Below are 15,220 nucleotides of genomic sequence, written 5' to 3'. Positions count from 1 at the left end.
AAGCACACAATTAATTAAGAACTCTCGATCAACAACACCCCACCTCTTGAGACAATTTTGAAATCAGCAGCCTACAATAAGCCAAGCCGACACAATTTCGCAATGAGAGATATCATTGGCGTTATTTCACAATAGGTCAAGCTAGCATAAAATTATCGACCTACCGACCCAAATTCAGATATCACCTTTCCCAACTGCAGCCCGCACCTTCCGGGATGCAGCCTCAGCAAAACCACCCTGACCCACTAACAATTGTCAACGAAGCACAAAGCTTCGACCCACTTACCGCGCTCCACAATTATTGTTATCCAATAACCTTAAGTCAGCAAGAATTAATTATTTCCAGGTCTCAGGTGCTATCGCCAGCTGCATAAAAGGGCCAAGATCGGCTGAAAGAGTAGGCAGTCCATCAGCCCGAATACAAGACACTGTGCTACGCAGTCCCTCAGTCACACACCCAAGACACTGTACAACGCAGTCCCTCAGTCACACACCCAAGACACTGTACTAGGCAGTCCCTCAGCCAAAACACACTACAGTCCCTCGCCACCCCCAGTCCAACGGCTCCAAGGCAAAGTAACAAGATCCGCAAGTAATCCATCGTACACAAACCCACAAAGAATTAAGTAATAAAAATAATAAACACCAGCAAAACCAAAAACCACGATCTTCTTGAAGTATTTTTGTCAGCAACAAAACGCTCCTCCTGTGTCCTACCTCTCTTTCGGTCAGACAAGGCCGCTCCGAACCTGAAAGTCACCTGCGATCTACAAATTGTCTTGTAGAGGACCCTGGACAGGCTGATGCTTACCTCAGCCTGAAATAGGACCTCACAATCTTATTATTATTTATTATTTACACAATTATTCATTTTATTTATTTTTGAAATATTCAAAATATTGTTTCGCTCTCACACGGCCCTCTTCCTTCTTGTTGATTCGTTTTTTTAACGGAATTAATGGTGTTCCATGTGCTACATGGATTACATTGTAAATTTTATTTATATTGATTGTAAATTATTACTAATGAACACAAAATTTAATTTGGAGATAAGTCAGCCCCGGTGACTGTGTCGGTTTGGGTTTCACCATCGCAGTTCTCCTGCTCAGCCTCGGGGAGCGAGGCTTACACGATTAGGGGTCCTTCAGTTTGTCCGTTACTGGTTCCGCCAGTTTGTCCGTTACTGGTTCCTTCAATTGGTCCGTCAATGGTGCGTGGGGCTGAACGAATGCGCACCTTTCCCGTCCCTAGCTTTTTTCCCGAGCGGAGTGGCATGCCCGGGATGAGGGGCTCATTGACGCTGCTGCGAAGATCAGTATATTCGACCTGTACGGCGCGAGGCGGCTGCTCGCTTGAAGGGCTGCTTATGGGCAGCTTGGTGACAAGGCCGTCAATGGTGCGTGCCTCATCATTGTAAGCAAATTAGTGGGCTAGGGAATCGGAAATGGACTACACCCTCTGCCTACTGTAACAAATGCATTCCAACTCATTATTCTCAGGCGCGGTGTTGGGCATGGGAGAGAGAGGAGAACGCTGTATATTCCGGCTCAGGCTCGTCGGCTAGGAGGGTGGTGGTCTTGCTCCACTCCCATGATTGGCCTTTCTTCACTATAATATTCTAAATAAGTTGCCTGCTAGGAACAAGCGAAAACCGGAATAGAGAATCCCACTTACTTCCGACCAACAAACATACTAAAGGGAATGGAACTATTCCGCTGCACCTGCTGGTTCTCCTACTACGACCTCAGGTGTTGATGAGGCGTAACATGCCCACCCTACCGTTGGCCATTCTGCCCCCTGGCCCACATCCGAATGGCCCCTTCTTAGGGCAATTCTTCTAGGGCATGGGATTAGCCGATGTCAAATACAAATTACTATTATAAAATTAAAATTATAAAATTTATTTACGAACTAAAACATTAATAATACCCAACTACATATTTGAAAATAAAAGAATATAAATATAGGTAAATATAAATAAACGTAAATAAAACAATTGAGATAAAAGTGCAAATAAATATAAATAAAACGAGAAGGAACGTGTGAGTCGCTTCTGGGGACGCGACTCTACTTATACCCGTACTCAGTCAGTATATACATTATTGAGCTTATGATTTTAAAGAATTTTAGAAAAAAAAAATTTTACATTTTACATTTTTTTGCTACATATGATATCTACATCTACATATACAATGTATATTCTACATCTAACATTCTATTCTATTCTCCTCCGTTAGGGGTTGCTCGCGCACTGAACGCGGCAGAGTGTGCGAGCGAGAAGGAAAATGAGTTGTGTTGTCATGATCGGGAGGGGGAGGGGAAGCAACTGAAAATTTCTTCATTCTGGCTATAATTATGATCCGATCCTGATTCAGATTCGGCAATCTAGTAGATATGGGCATTCTCTACGATACTGCGTTTTTAGTTTTATCGTATCTTTAAAACTGTGCCTGCCACAGATTTTCGTCCTTTGTGTGGGCGGAAGGGGGCGGGGCGAAATTTTGAAATACACTTGTAGCAGTGTGATATCACAAGAGTTTCCAGACTACCAAATTTGGTTGCCCTAGCTTTTATAGTCTCTGAGATCTAGGCGCTCATCAAGACGGACAGACAGACAGACAGACGGACAGACAGACATGGCTCTATCGACTCGGCTATTGATGCTGATCAGGAATATATATACTTTATGGGGTCGGAAACGTTTCCTTCTCTGCGTTACACACATCCACTTTTACCACGAATCTAATATACCCCTTAACTCTTTTTTAAGTACGGGTATAAAAAAAGCAAAATAGCACAAGAAGAAAATACCAGAAGACCGCCAAGAAGTCGCCAAGAAATGAAATGCAATCCAATAAACCAAAAAAATAAAATAAAAGCCTCCACTGGAACAAGCAAAAAGCAGTTTAATTTTCAGAGGTTTTCCTCCGCTCATCAGATCAGAGCAGAGCAGAGCGGGGAGTGTTCTGAATATATGTATTAAAGGTATTATAGGTAGATAATTGTACACTCTCTATGAGCTGTTTTAGAGCTTTTCTGTGCTGCTTTCTGAGGCATATGCGTGAAATACAGTGAATGGATTACCTTCAGGCGTATCTATTAGAAGTTGCTGAGACTTCGAAGTCAGAAGTGTGGCGTTCTGCTGCATTCAATTTGAAAGAAAATACAAAAAATTCTACCAAAACATAAACCGACAAAAATCAATAGAGTTCGCATGTGTTTTACTTGCTTGGAAAAGTATTTCATCTAGTTAGCATTTACTTTTCTGTTCGTATCGTTTGATTTGAGGCTGGGCAATATTTCATTCTAGCACTGACTTTGGAGCTGTACGCTTGTTTTTATATTTTTGTATTTTTAGTATTAGCGTAAAACAAAATTTCTATCGTTTTACAAATTTTAAGTATCTAAAAGTATCTAATTGTTTCAACAAAATTTCCATCCACGTTCGGACGAAGTCACGCAACTGGGGACAGCTCCGACCATGGCAGCAGCCAGATCTGCTGCGGCTGCGCCCTATCCGGCACCTGCTTCACATCCACCCGCTGGCCAGCCAAAGAGGAATATTCTTCCTCGCGTCGCAGGACTCAGCCGTGGTCAGGCCCCCCTCAAAAAGTGCAGAAATTGACGCCACTGGCTTGGCCAGTACCCAACAAGAAGGCGTCGCCTCATCCTCAGGAATCGCCGAATCCGGCGGACTACACTGATGGCCATGATGGTGATGATGAAATGATGGTGGACTCCAGCGATAACTGGAGCAGAAGAAGCAGAAGAGGCGTCGCCTCATCCTAGGAATCGCCGAATCCGGCGGACTACACTGATGGACATGATGGTGATGATGAAATGATGGTGGACTCCAGCGTTAACTGGAGCAGCTGGACGACTTCATGCGATAGCTTCACCTCTATGCAGCCCTACAGCGATAACTGGAGCAGCTGCAGCTGGAGCAGTACCTCTATGCAGCCCTCTATCGGCCGCTTCTCGAACGCCAACGGGCTGCCAACGATGTTGTCCAGCTTGAGCTCCGATGCTAGCGCAACGCCGTCGATGGGGTCCTGCTTGAGCCTCAATCGCACCGCAACGCCGTCGATGAAGTCCTGCCTGAGTCCCCCTAGCCTCTCGGCCCAGTCGACGCACTCGATGGTGACATGCCTGACCTCCGATGGCCACCCAACAGAAACGAAAATGCCCGAAAACGGAATTCCCGACAATGGATGGACTTCGCCGATGGTGGTGACAGCCATATCCTCGCTGCCCATTCCCCCACAGGTGTCATGCGGCACGCAGACAGAGGAACCGCCATCGACAAGTGCCCGAGGGCCTCGGTTCAAGGCCAAGAAGTGGACGACACGTTTGGCCGGGGGACGGGCAAAGTCTTCCAGAAAGGTCAGAGCGGCACTGAATGAATGGACGCCGATGGTGGAAAAGCTTCTGTTGACAGCCATATCCTCGCTGCCCATTCCCCCACAGGTGCCATGCGGCACCCAGGAAGAGGAACCGCCACCGAAGGTCAGAGCGGCACCGCGAGTGGACGAATCAGAGTGGGGCATGCTCAAGAAAATCCTGGTGGCAACAGTGCAGGTATTCCTGTTCGTCGGGATGAGCATTGCCCTGTGCATTCCGGATGCGGATTGCCCCTCGTTACGTGGCCAAGATCTATAAATTTTATGTGTTGTGAAGGTTGCAGACCAAAAATACAAAATTTAGAATGTCTGGACAAAAATTGTATTAAGAATTTTTTTTGGGAACAGTCTTCTTATTTTATCGCAAAAATATTGAACCTTCCCCACTGTACATGCATTCCATAGAGAGCCCAAATGCAAGATCAGAAGCTTTTATCTTGAAAAGCTCTCTCTTCGAAATTGCACGTGCGAGCGCCGTTCACATGTGAGCTTTTCTCTCCGCAAGCATAGCTTACGGCTAGCCCTTCGAGAACCTTCTTAGCTCTCTCATACCCAGCTTTTGGAGGGGTAAAATAGTTAGGCTAAGTGCATGCTGCACAGAACAAAAGTGCATTCAAAGTTGGAAGACTTAATTAATGTGCGTACAGAACATATAAAAAGAAAAACGTGGTGAAAATTCTGCAAAACCATAAAAGGGAACATAAACCCAATAAAAACCATTTGAAAAGTGTTGTGGCTGCAAAGAACAAAAACTACAAACCAAACCCTGGATAAGGTACGCAAAGAAAATGAAAAAGTGACCTTATTACATAATTTCACGTTCCTGGACAAGGAACTACCGAAGAAAACCGCCGAGAAAACCATCGTCATATGGGATAATCGACCCACCAAGCAGACACCAACTACAAAGCACCCAGAACAGCAGAAAGGCCATGATCACAGCAGCAGTAGAAAATATAACGTTACCGACGCCACGCTAAAGTGACGAGATTAACACCGACGAATCCAAAGACTCGGCAAAAGCCCAAGGACAGGATAACCCGGTAAAAAGGCGATCCTCAGCACCCGCCAAGCGACGCCACTAATCTCTCCATCACCCACCCGCAGAAGGGGGGTGTAACGAACCATGGTTCTAGCCATGGCTCGTCACAAACGGCGAAGGGTCAGCGCATCCACGCTGGCGGGAGACAATAACCAAACTGATATACACCGAGCTAGCGAACCATGGCTCTAGCCACGGTTCTCCACAAATAGCGGTGTGTCAGCACCTCGGAAATAAAATGGTCTTAAGCACACAATTAATTAAGAACTCTCGATCAACAACACCCCACCTCTTGAGACAATTGTGAAATCAGCAGCCTACAATAAGCCAAGCCGACACAATTTCGCAATGAGAGATATCATTGGCGTTATTTCACAATAGGTCAAGCTAGCATAAAATTATCGACCTACCGACCCAAATTCAGATATCACCTTACCCAACTGCAGCCCGCACCTTCCGGGATGCAGCCTCAGCAAAACCACCCTGACCCACTAACAATTGTCAACGAAGCACAAAGCTTCGACCCACTTACCGCGCTCCACAATTATTGTTATCCAATAACCTTAAGTCAGCAAGAATTAATTATTTCCGGGTCTCAGGTGCGATCGCCAGCTGCATAAAAGGGCCAAGATCGGCTGAAAGAGTAGGCAGTCCATCAGCCCAAATACAAGACACTGTGCTACGCAGTCCCCTCAGTCACACACCCAAGACACTGTACTACACAGTCCCTCAGTCACACACCCAAGACACTGCACAAGGCAGTCCCTCAGTCACACACCCAAGACACTGTACTACGCAGTCCATCAGCCCAAACACAAGACACTGCACAAGGCAGTCCCTCAGTCACACACCCAAGACACTGTACTACGCAGTCCCTCAGTCACACACCCAAGACACTGCACCTAGGCAGTCCCTCAGCCAAAACACAAGACACTGCACCCCCAGTCCAACGGCTCCAAGGCAAAGTAACAAGATCCGCAAGTAATCCATCGTACACAAACCCACAAAGAATTAAGTAATAAAAATAATAAACACCAGCAAAACCAAAAACCACGATCTTCTTGAAGTATTTTTGTCAGCAACAAAACGCTCCTCCTGTGTCCTACCTCTCTTTCGGTCAGACAAGGCCGCTCCCAAACCTGAAAGTCACCTGCGATCTACAAATTGTCTTGTAGAGGACCCTGGACAGGCTGATGCTTACCTCAGCCTGAAATAGGACCTCACAATCTTATTATTATTTATTATTTACACAATTATTCATTTTATTTATTTTTGAAATATTCAAAATATTGTTTCGCTCTCACACGGCCCTCTTCCTTCTTGTTGATTCGTTTTTTTAACGGAATTAATGGTGTTCCATGTGCTACATGGATTACATTGTAAATTTTATTTATATTGATTGTAAATTATAACTAATGAACACAAAATTTAATTTGGAGATAAGTCAGCCCCGGTGACTGTGTCGGTTTGGGTTTCACCATCGCAGTTCTCCTGCTCAGCCTCGGGGAGCGAGGCTTACACGATTAGGGGTCCTTCAGTTTGTCCGTTACTGGTTCCGCCAGTTTGTCCGTTACTGGTTCCTTCAATTGGTCCGTCAATGGTGCGTGGGGCTGAACGAGTGCGCACCTTTCCCGTCCCTAGCTTTTTTCCCGAGCGGAGTGGCATGCCCGGGATGAGGGGCTCATCGACGCTGCTGCGAAGATCAGTATATTCGACCTGTACGGCGCGAGGCGGCTGCTCGCTTGAAGGGCTGCTTATGGGCAGCTTGGTGACAAGGCCGTCAATGGTGCGTGCCTCATCATTGTAAGCAAATTAGTGGGCTAGGGAATCGGAAATGGACTACACCCTCTGCCTACTGTAACAAATGCATTCCAACTCATTATTCTCAGGCGCGGTGTTGGGCATGGGAGAGAGAGGAGAACGCTGTATATTCCGGCTCAGGCTCGTCGGCTAGGAGGGTGGTGGTCTTGCTCCACTCCCATGATTGGCCTTTCTTCACTATAATATTCTAAATAAGTTGCCTGCTAGGAACAAGCGAAAACCGGAATAGAGAATCCCACTTACTTCCGACCAACAAACATACTAAAGGGAATGGAACTATTCCGCTGCACCTGCTGGTTCTCCCTACTACGACCTCAGGTGTTGATGAGGCGTAACATGCCCACCCTACCGTTGGCCATTCTGCCCCCTGGCCCACATCCGAATGGCCCCTTCTTAGGGCAATTCTTCTAGGGCATGGGATTAGCCGATGTCAAATACAAATTACTATTATAAAATTAAAATTATAAAATTTATTTACGAACTAAAACATTAATAATACCCAACTACATATTTGAAAATAAAAGAATATAAATATAGGTAAATATAAATAAACGTAAATAAAACAATTGAGATAAAAGTGCAAATAAATATAAATAAAACGAGAAGGAACGTGTGAGTCGCTTCTGGGGACGCGACTCTACTTATACCCGTACTCAGTCAGTATATACATTATTGAGCTTATGATTTTAAAGAATTTTAGAAAAAAAAAAATTTTACATTTTACATTTTTTTGCTACATATGATATCTACATCTACATATACAATGTATATTCTACATCTAACATGTAGATTGTACATGTTCCATTCATATTCTATATTCTATTCTATTCTCCTCCGTTAGGGTTGCTCGCGCACTGAACGCGGCAGAGTGTGCGAGCGAGAAGGAAAATGAGTTGTGTTGTCATGATCGGGAGGGGGAGGGGAAGCAACTGAAAATTTCTTCATTCTGGCTATAATTATGATCCGATCTGATTCAGATTCGGCAATCTAGTAGAGTATGGGCATTCTCTACGATACTGCGTTTTTAGTTTTATCGTATCTTTAAAACTGTGCCTGCCACAGATTTTCGTCCTTTGTGTGGGCGGAAGGGGGCGGGGCGAAATTTTGAAATACACTTGTAGCAGTGTGATATCACAAGAGTTTCCAGACTACCAAATTTGGTTGCCCTAGCTTTTATAGTCTCTGAGATCTAGGCGCTCATCAAGACGGACAGACAGACAGACAGACGGACAGACAGACATGGCTCTATCGACTCGGCTATTGATGCTGATCAGGAATATATATACTTTATGGGGTCGGAAACGTTTCCTTCTCTGCGTTACACACATCCACTTTTACCACGAATCTAATATACCCCTTAACTCTTTTTTAAGTACGGGTATAAAAAAAGCAAAATAGCACAAGAAGAAAATACCAGAAGACCGCCAAGAAGTCGCCAAGAAATGAAATGCAATCCAATAAACCAAAAAAATAAAATAAAAGCCTCCACTGGAACAAGCAAAAAGCAGTTTAATTTTCAGAGGTTTTCCTCCGCTCATCAGATCAGAGCAGAGCAGAGCGGGGAGTGTTCTGAATATATGTATTAAAGGTATTATAGGTAGATAATTGTACACTCTCTATGAGCTGTTTTAGAGCTTTTCTGTGCTGCTTTCTGAGGCATATGCGTGAAATACAGTGAATGGATTACCTTCAGGCGTATCTATTAGAAGTTGCTGAGACTTCGAAGTCAGAAGTGTGGCGTTCTGCTGCATTCAATTTGAAAGAAAATACAAAAAATTCTACCAAAACATAAACCGACAAAAATCAATAGAGTTCGCATGTGTTTTACTTGCTTGGAAAAGTATTTCATCTAGTTAGCATTTACTTTTCTGTTCGTATCGTTTGATTTGAGGCTGGGCAATATTTCATTCTAGCACTGACTTTGGAGCTGTACGCTTGTTTTTATATTTTTGTATTTTTAGTATTAGCGTAAAACAAAATTTCTATCGTTTTACAAATTTTAAGTATCTAAAAGTATCTAATTGTTTCAACAAAATTTCCATCCACGTTCGGACGAAGTCACGCAACTGGGGACAGCTCCGACCATGGCAGCAGCCAGATCTGCTGCGGCTGCGCCCTATCCGGCACCTGCTTCACATCCACCCGCTGGCCAGCCAAAGAGGAATATTCTTCCTCGCGTCGCAGGACTCAGCCGTGGTCAGGCCCCCCTCAAAAAGTGCAGAAATTGACGCCACTGGCTTGGCCAACCCAACAAGAAGGAAGGCGTCGCCTCATCCTTAGGAATCGCCGAATCCGGCGGACTACACTGATGGACATGATGGTGATGATGAAATGATGGTGGACTCCAGCGATAACTGGAGCAGCTGGACGACTTCATGCGATAGCTTCACCTCTATGCAGCCCTACAGCGATAACTGGAGCAGCTGCAGCTGGAGCAGTACCTCTATGCAGCCCTCTATCGGCCGCTACTCGAACGCCAACGAGCTGTCAACGATGTTGTCCTGCTTGAGCTCCGATGCTACCGCAACGCCGTCGATGGGGTCCTGCTTGAGCCTCAATCGCACCGCAACGCCGTCGATGAAGTCCTGCCTGAGTCCCCCTAGCCTCTCGGCCCAGTCGACGCACTCGATGGTGACATGCCTGACCTCCGATGGCCACCCAACAGAAACGAAAATGCCCGAAAACGGAATTCCCGACAATGGATGGACTTCGCCGATGGTTGCAGCCATATCCTCGCTGCCCATTCCCCCACAGGTGTCATGCGGCACGCAGACAGAGGAACCGCCATCGACAAGTGCCCGTGGGCGTCGGTTCAAGGACAAGAAGTGGACGACACGTTTGGCCGGGGACGGGCAAAGTCTTCCAGAAAGGTCAGAGCGGCACTGAATGAATGGACGCCGATGGTGGAAAAGCTACTGTTGGCAGCCATATCCTCGCTGCCCATTCCCCACAGGTGCCATGCGGCACCCAGGAAGAGGAAACGCCACCGAAGGTCAGAGCGGCACCGCGAGTGGACGAATCAGAGTCGGGCATGCTCAAGAAAATCCTGGTGGCAACAGTGCAGGTATTCCTGTTCGTCGGGATGAGCATTGCCCTGTGCATTCCGGATGCGGATTGCCCCTCGTTACGTGGCCAAGATCTATAAATTTTATGTGTTGTGAAGGTTGCAGACCAAAAATACAAAATTTAGAATGTCTGGACAAAAATTGTATTAAGAATTTTTTTTGGGAACAGTCTTCTTATTTTATCGCAAAAATATTGAACCTTCCCCACTGTACATGCATTCCATAGAGAGCCCAAATGCAAGATCAGAAGCTTTTATCTTGAAAAGCTCTCTTTTCGAAATTGCACGTGCGAGCGCCGTTCACATGTGAGCTTTTCTCTCCGCAAGCATAGCTTACGGCTAGCCCTTCGAGAACCTTCTTAGCTCTCTCATACCCAGCTTTTGGAGGGGTAAAATAGTTAGGCTAAGTGCATGCTGCACAGAACAAAAGTGCATTCAAAGTTGGAAGACTTAATTAATGTGCGTACAGAACATATAAAAAGAAAACGTGGTGAAAATTCTGCAAAACCATAAAAGGGAACATAAACCCAATAAAAACCATTTGAAAAGTGTTGTGGCTGCAAAGAACAAAAACTACAAACCAAACCCTGGATAAGGTACGCAAAGAAAATGAAAAAGTGACCTTATTACATAATTTCACGTATGTACTGTACATAGGTTATGATCCACGTGTGGCAGAAAATTGCTGACCTGGCCTGACCACCCCTCAAGGAGGGGGGGTCCGCTTCATGACGATCATCAGTCCTTCTTCTTGGTGCCACCGGACCTTGCCTGCAGGCATAGAAACGGATGGACTTGGCGATCGGAACCGAGCCGTTTATACTCACGCGCAATTAAGCCGCTCAACAACAACGACAATATAAAACCATCTAAAATATTATATCACCGCGCCTTGTGTAAAGAAAATGTTGGTGCTTGCACATGTAGGGTGTGGAAAAATTAGCTCAGCGGTCATTGCCCTTGCGGCTGACCATACACCTATGCGCATTTAACTAGACCCACCTGACCGTATGTCACCTATTCTCCTTCTCTCAGGTTATTAAAATTGTTCGATGCCGACATTCTAAAAGCCACTTAAGGGAAGAAAAATAAATCACAAAATCTAGAAAAGAAAATTTAATGAAAAGTTATGGATCGAAGAAAAAAATAGAAAAGAAAATTGTTTAATAATATTAGATATTCCTAGACGTTAACTTAGAAATAGAAAAAAAAAATGAAATTTATGCCTAGTTAGGAATAGATTTTAAAAGGTGCATCATCGGTCTCATTGTGTCCATGGAAGGGTATTGGTAAAATACCTCTTCATAACGCTTCTTGTTATTTTGCATATTCCTACATTTCTTTAACAGTTTTTATTGCAAACGTGAAATTGGGCCCAACGACACCAGCAGCTGTTTAAAAGTCTGTAAGTAGACACACATATATACACATACACTTCGGGTAGGGAGGCAAGGGAGGCAACCATATATAAAATGAATTATTATTAACTACAATCACTACAATTATGCCATTTAATTCCTTTAATTAATTCATTCTTACTTTATATTTTGATTATATTATTTTTATTCATATTTGATCATTCTCTTGAATTCCTATGTCTTAAATTAGTCCCACATATATATACCCATGCAGTAAAAATAGTTTTAAGGGTTAGGGTAGAAATAATGGGGGTTACAAACAACATGAAGTCATACAAGTCAAAGTAAAATTATAACGATTAACATGAATTTCTAATCTGATTTTTGGGAGGGGTTCCTAAGGCACATAGCGCAGCAGCAGAAGGTTTTGGGGTAGAACCATAATGGCATATTCTTATGTTATTCTACATGGAGGGTGGGTCAAGAGGGGAAGAGCACAACCACCTTGCTCTTCACAGTAGGAGTGGACCTTAAGTTCCGTCCGGGTTTGTAATTCCGATCCCAGTTCCCGTAAATCTGTCTACGATTTTGTTAGGTGACGGAGTTCGTTTTTGCAGCACAACACCCACCCCATTTTCCCTGAGCCTAGCCGGCCAACCTTTAGTAGACAGAGAGTGCTGACGAGACGACACTTCCCGTGTCCGTTACAGTGTATTGATGGCGGTGATGGCCGACACAAAATATATCTATATAAATTGTAATATTATATATTTAAATGTATTAAGTTTATTCAAGCATTTATTTATGTACAGCAAGTGTGTCTATGAGCATATGTACGTGTGTGTGTGTGTTCGAAACCATAACCGTTTATTTTTTATTTCAATAACCATTTGCTTAATATTTAAGAGGACTCGCATTTACCTTTACCCGTTCGTAGTGTGAAGAACACAACTTTTGTATCGGGTAAGCTGTGTAAGCTACGGATAGCGGATAGCGGGTATATGCGGGTAAGCTGTGTATCGGGAAGCATTTAGCGTGTGGTAAGCGGTTCAGCGTGGGCTCGTTTGCGCGCATGCCGCGTGGCATTGCTTAAAACCAAAGCAAGAGTTAGAATTGTACTCTCAAATCATCGAACAACGAAACGGCTAAGAACACCCCCGGTTAACACCCCTGCCCCCGGAATCGCCGGCCGAGACAAAGGCGAAGGGGAGTCCGCACAGGAACACAACGAGTGGGGCGTACCGCATGATGAACTGATAAAAAGGAACTCTGTGTCGGATTGCTGCTGGAAGCCCGACTCCACCGAAACTGATGCTCTATTCCGGCCCAGAACAGCGCTTATATAGCAATTTACTATGGCCCAAAATCCAACCGAGTCAAGCTGCTGCACCCGGAACCTGGTTCAGCATAAGCATCTGAAGCTTCTGGCTCAGCACAAAGCCATAGATGGTGCAGCTGCACCTGCAATCACTGCCAAGGTGCAGCACACGGGGGCAAACCTGGCCATTTGTAAACTGTTGAGCCACTGCCTCTTCATTAATTATGTGCCACAAACGCCCTCGGCCTGGAACTTGTAGCTCTCCGTAGCTCTGTCACTTATCACATAATATTTGCATAGCTCTTGATACCCTCTAGAAGGGGGTAATGGTGGTGTGGAGGTGCGAATGTACTTACTACAAACTACATTATTCTAGTTTTAAATGATTTAAATCCGCAATGCTAGCATTCGCTTTTCTTTCTTCCCGCGTACATTTGGTCAGCAGTCAGTGCTGTGAACTTTTTAGAGGAAAGGAAGTTGTTCTGTGGTCCAACATGGAAAAAAAGCTTTTAAAATTGGAGCTTTAAGTCGAACTTTAAAACTAGCTAGAACTAGCTATAAAATAGCTGTGTTTGATCGATGAGCGTTTTCCTCAATATAGTTGTTCAAGGATGGGGGCTTTCAATCCGAATGGCCCCTTCTTAGGGCAATTCTTCTAGGGCATGGGATTAGCCGATGTCAAATACAAATTACTATTATAAAATTAAAATTATAAAATTTATTTACGAACTAAAACATTAATAATACCCAACTACATATTTGAAAATAAAAGAATATAAATATAGGTAAATATAAATAAACGTAAATAAAACAATTGAGATAAAAGTGCAAATAAATATAAATAAAACGAGAAGGAAGTGTGAGTCGCTTCTGGGGACGCGACTCTACTTATACCCGTACTCAGTCAGATATACATTATTGAGTTATGATTTTAAAGAATTTTAGAAAAAAAAAAAATTTTACATTTTACATTTTTTTTGCTACATATGATATCTACATCTACATATACAATGTATATTCTACATCTAACATATTCTATTCTATTCTCCTCCGTTAGGGTTGCTCGCGCACTGAACGCGGCAGAGTGTGCGAGCGAGAAGGAAATGAGTTGTGTTGTCATGATCGGGAGGGGGAGGGGAAGCAACTGAAAATTTCTTCATTCTGGCTATAATTATGATCCGATCTGATTCAGATTCGGCAATCTAGTAGATATGGGCATTCTCTACGATACTGCGTTTTTAGTTTTATCGTATCTTTAAAACTGTGCCTGCCACAGATTTTCGTCCTTTGTGTGGGCGGAAGGGGGCGGGGCGAAATTTTGAAATACACTTGTAGCAGTGTGATATCACAAGAGTTTCCAGACTACCAAATTTGGTTGCCCTAGCTTTTATAGTCTCTGAGATCTAGGCGCTCATCAAGACGGACAGACAGACAGACAGACGGACAGACAGACATGGCTCTATCGACTCGGCTATTGATGCTGATCAGGAATATATATACTTTATGGGGTCGGAAACGTTTCCTTCTCTGCGTTACACACATCCACTTTTACCACGAATCTAATATACCCCTTAACTCTTTTTTAAGTACGGGTATAAAAAAAGCAAAATAGCACAAGAAGAAAATACCAGAAGACCGCCAAGAAGTCGCCAAGAAATGAAATGCAATCCAATAAACCAAAAAAATAAAATAAAAGCCTCCACTGGAACAAGCAAAAAGCAGTTTAATTTTCAGAGGTTTTCCTCCGCTCATCAGATCAGAGCAGAGCAGAGCGGGGAGTGTTCTGAATATATGTATTAAAGGTATTATAGGTAGATAATTGTACACTCTCTATGAGCTGTTTTAGAGCTTTTCTGTGCTGCTTTCTGAGGCATATGCGTGAAATACAGTGAATGGATTACCTTCAGGCGTATCTATTAGAAGTTGCTGAGACTTCGAAGTCAGAAGTGTGGCGTTCTGCTGCATTCAATTTGAAAGAAAATACAAAAAATTCTACCAAAACATAAACCGACAAAATTCAATAGAGTTCGCATGTGTTTTACTTGCTTGGAAAAGTATTTCATCTAGTTAGCATTTACTTTTCTGTTCGTATCGTTTGATTTGAGGCTGGGCAATATTTCATTCTAGCACTGACTTTGGAGCTGTACGTTGTTTTTATATTTTTGTATTTTTAGTATTAGCGTAAAACAAAATTTCTATCGTTTTACAAATTTTAAG

The 15,220-nt window shown here is 43.7% G+C and overlaps 1 protein-coding gene across 1 annotated transcript; it reads left to right on the top strand.

Moving 5' to 3' along the window:
• Positions 1-3,290: 3,290 nt before the first annotated feature.
• On the top strand, positions 3,291-4,720 carry LOC121405489. The gene is made up of 2 exons (XM_041596212.1): positions 3,291-3,675; positions 3,790-4,720. Exon 2 carries the CDS (start codon positions 3,841-3,843, stop codon positions 4,657-4,659), a length of 819 nt encoding a protein of 272 aa, XP_041452146.1. The 5' UTR covers positions 3,291-3,675; positions 3,790-3,840; the 3' UTR covers positions 4,660-4,720.
• Positions 4,721-15,220: the final 10,500 nt, after the last annotated feature.

This window comes from Drosophila obscura, unplaced genomic scaffold, assembly GCF_018151105.1.
Source record: "Drosophila obscura isolate BZ-5 IFL unplaced genomic scaffold, ASM1815110v1 contig_97, whole genome shotgun sequence".
Lineage (NCBI taxonomy): Eukaryota > Metazoa > Arthropoda > Insecta > Diptera > Drosophilidae > Drosophila > Drosophila obscura.
This window is presented reverse-complemented; position numbering and strand designations above follow the sequence as displayed.

Excerpts from the sequence above, each read along its gene's own strand:
- LOC121405489 (XM_041596212.1), top strand. The coding sequence starts at position 3,841 with ATGATGGTGGACTCCAGCGTTAACTGGAGCAGCTGGACGACTTCATGC.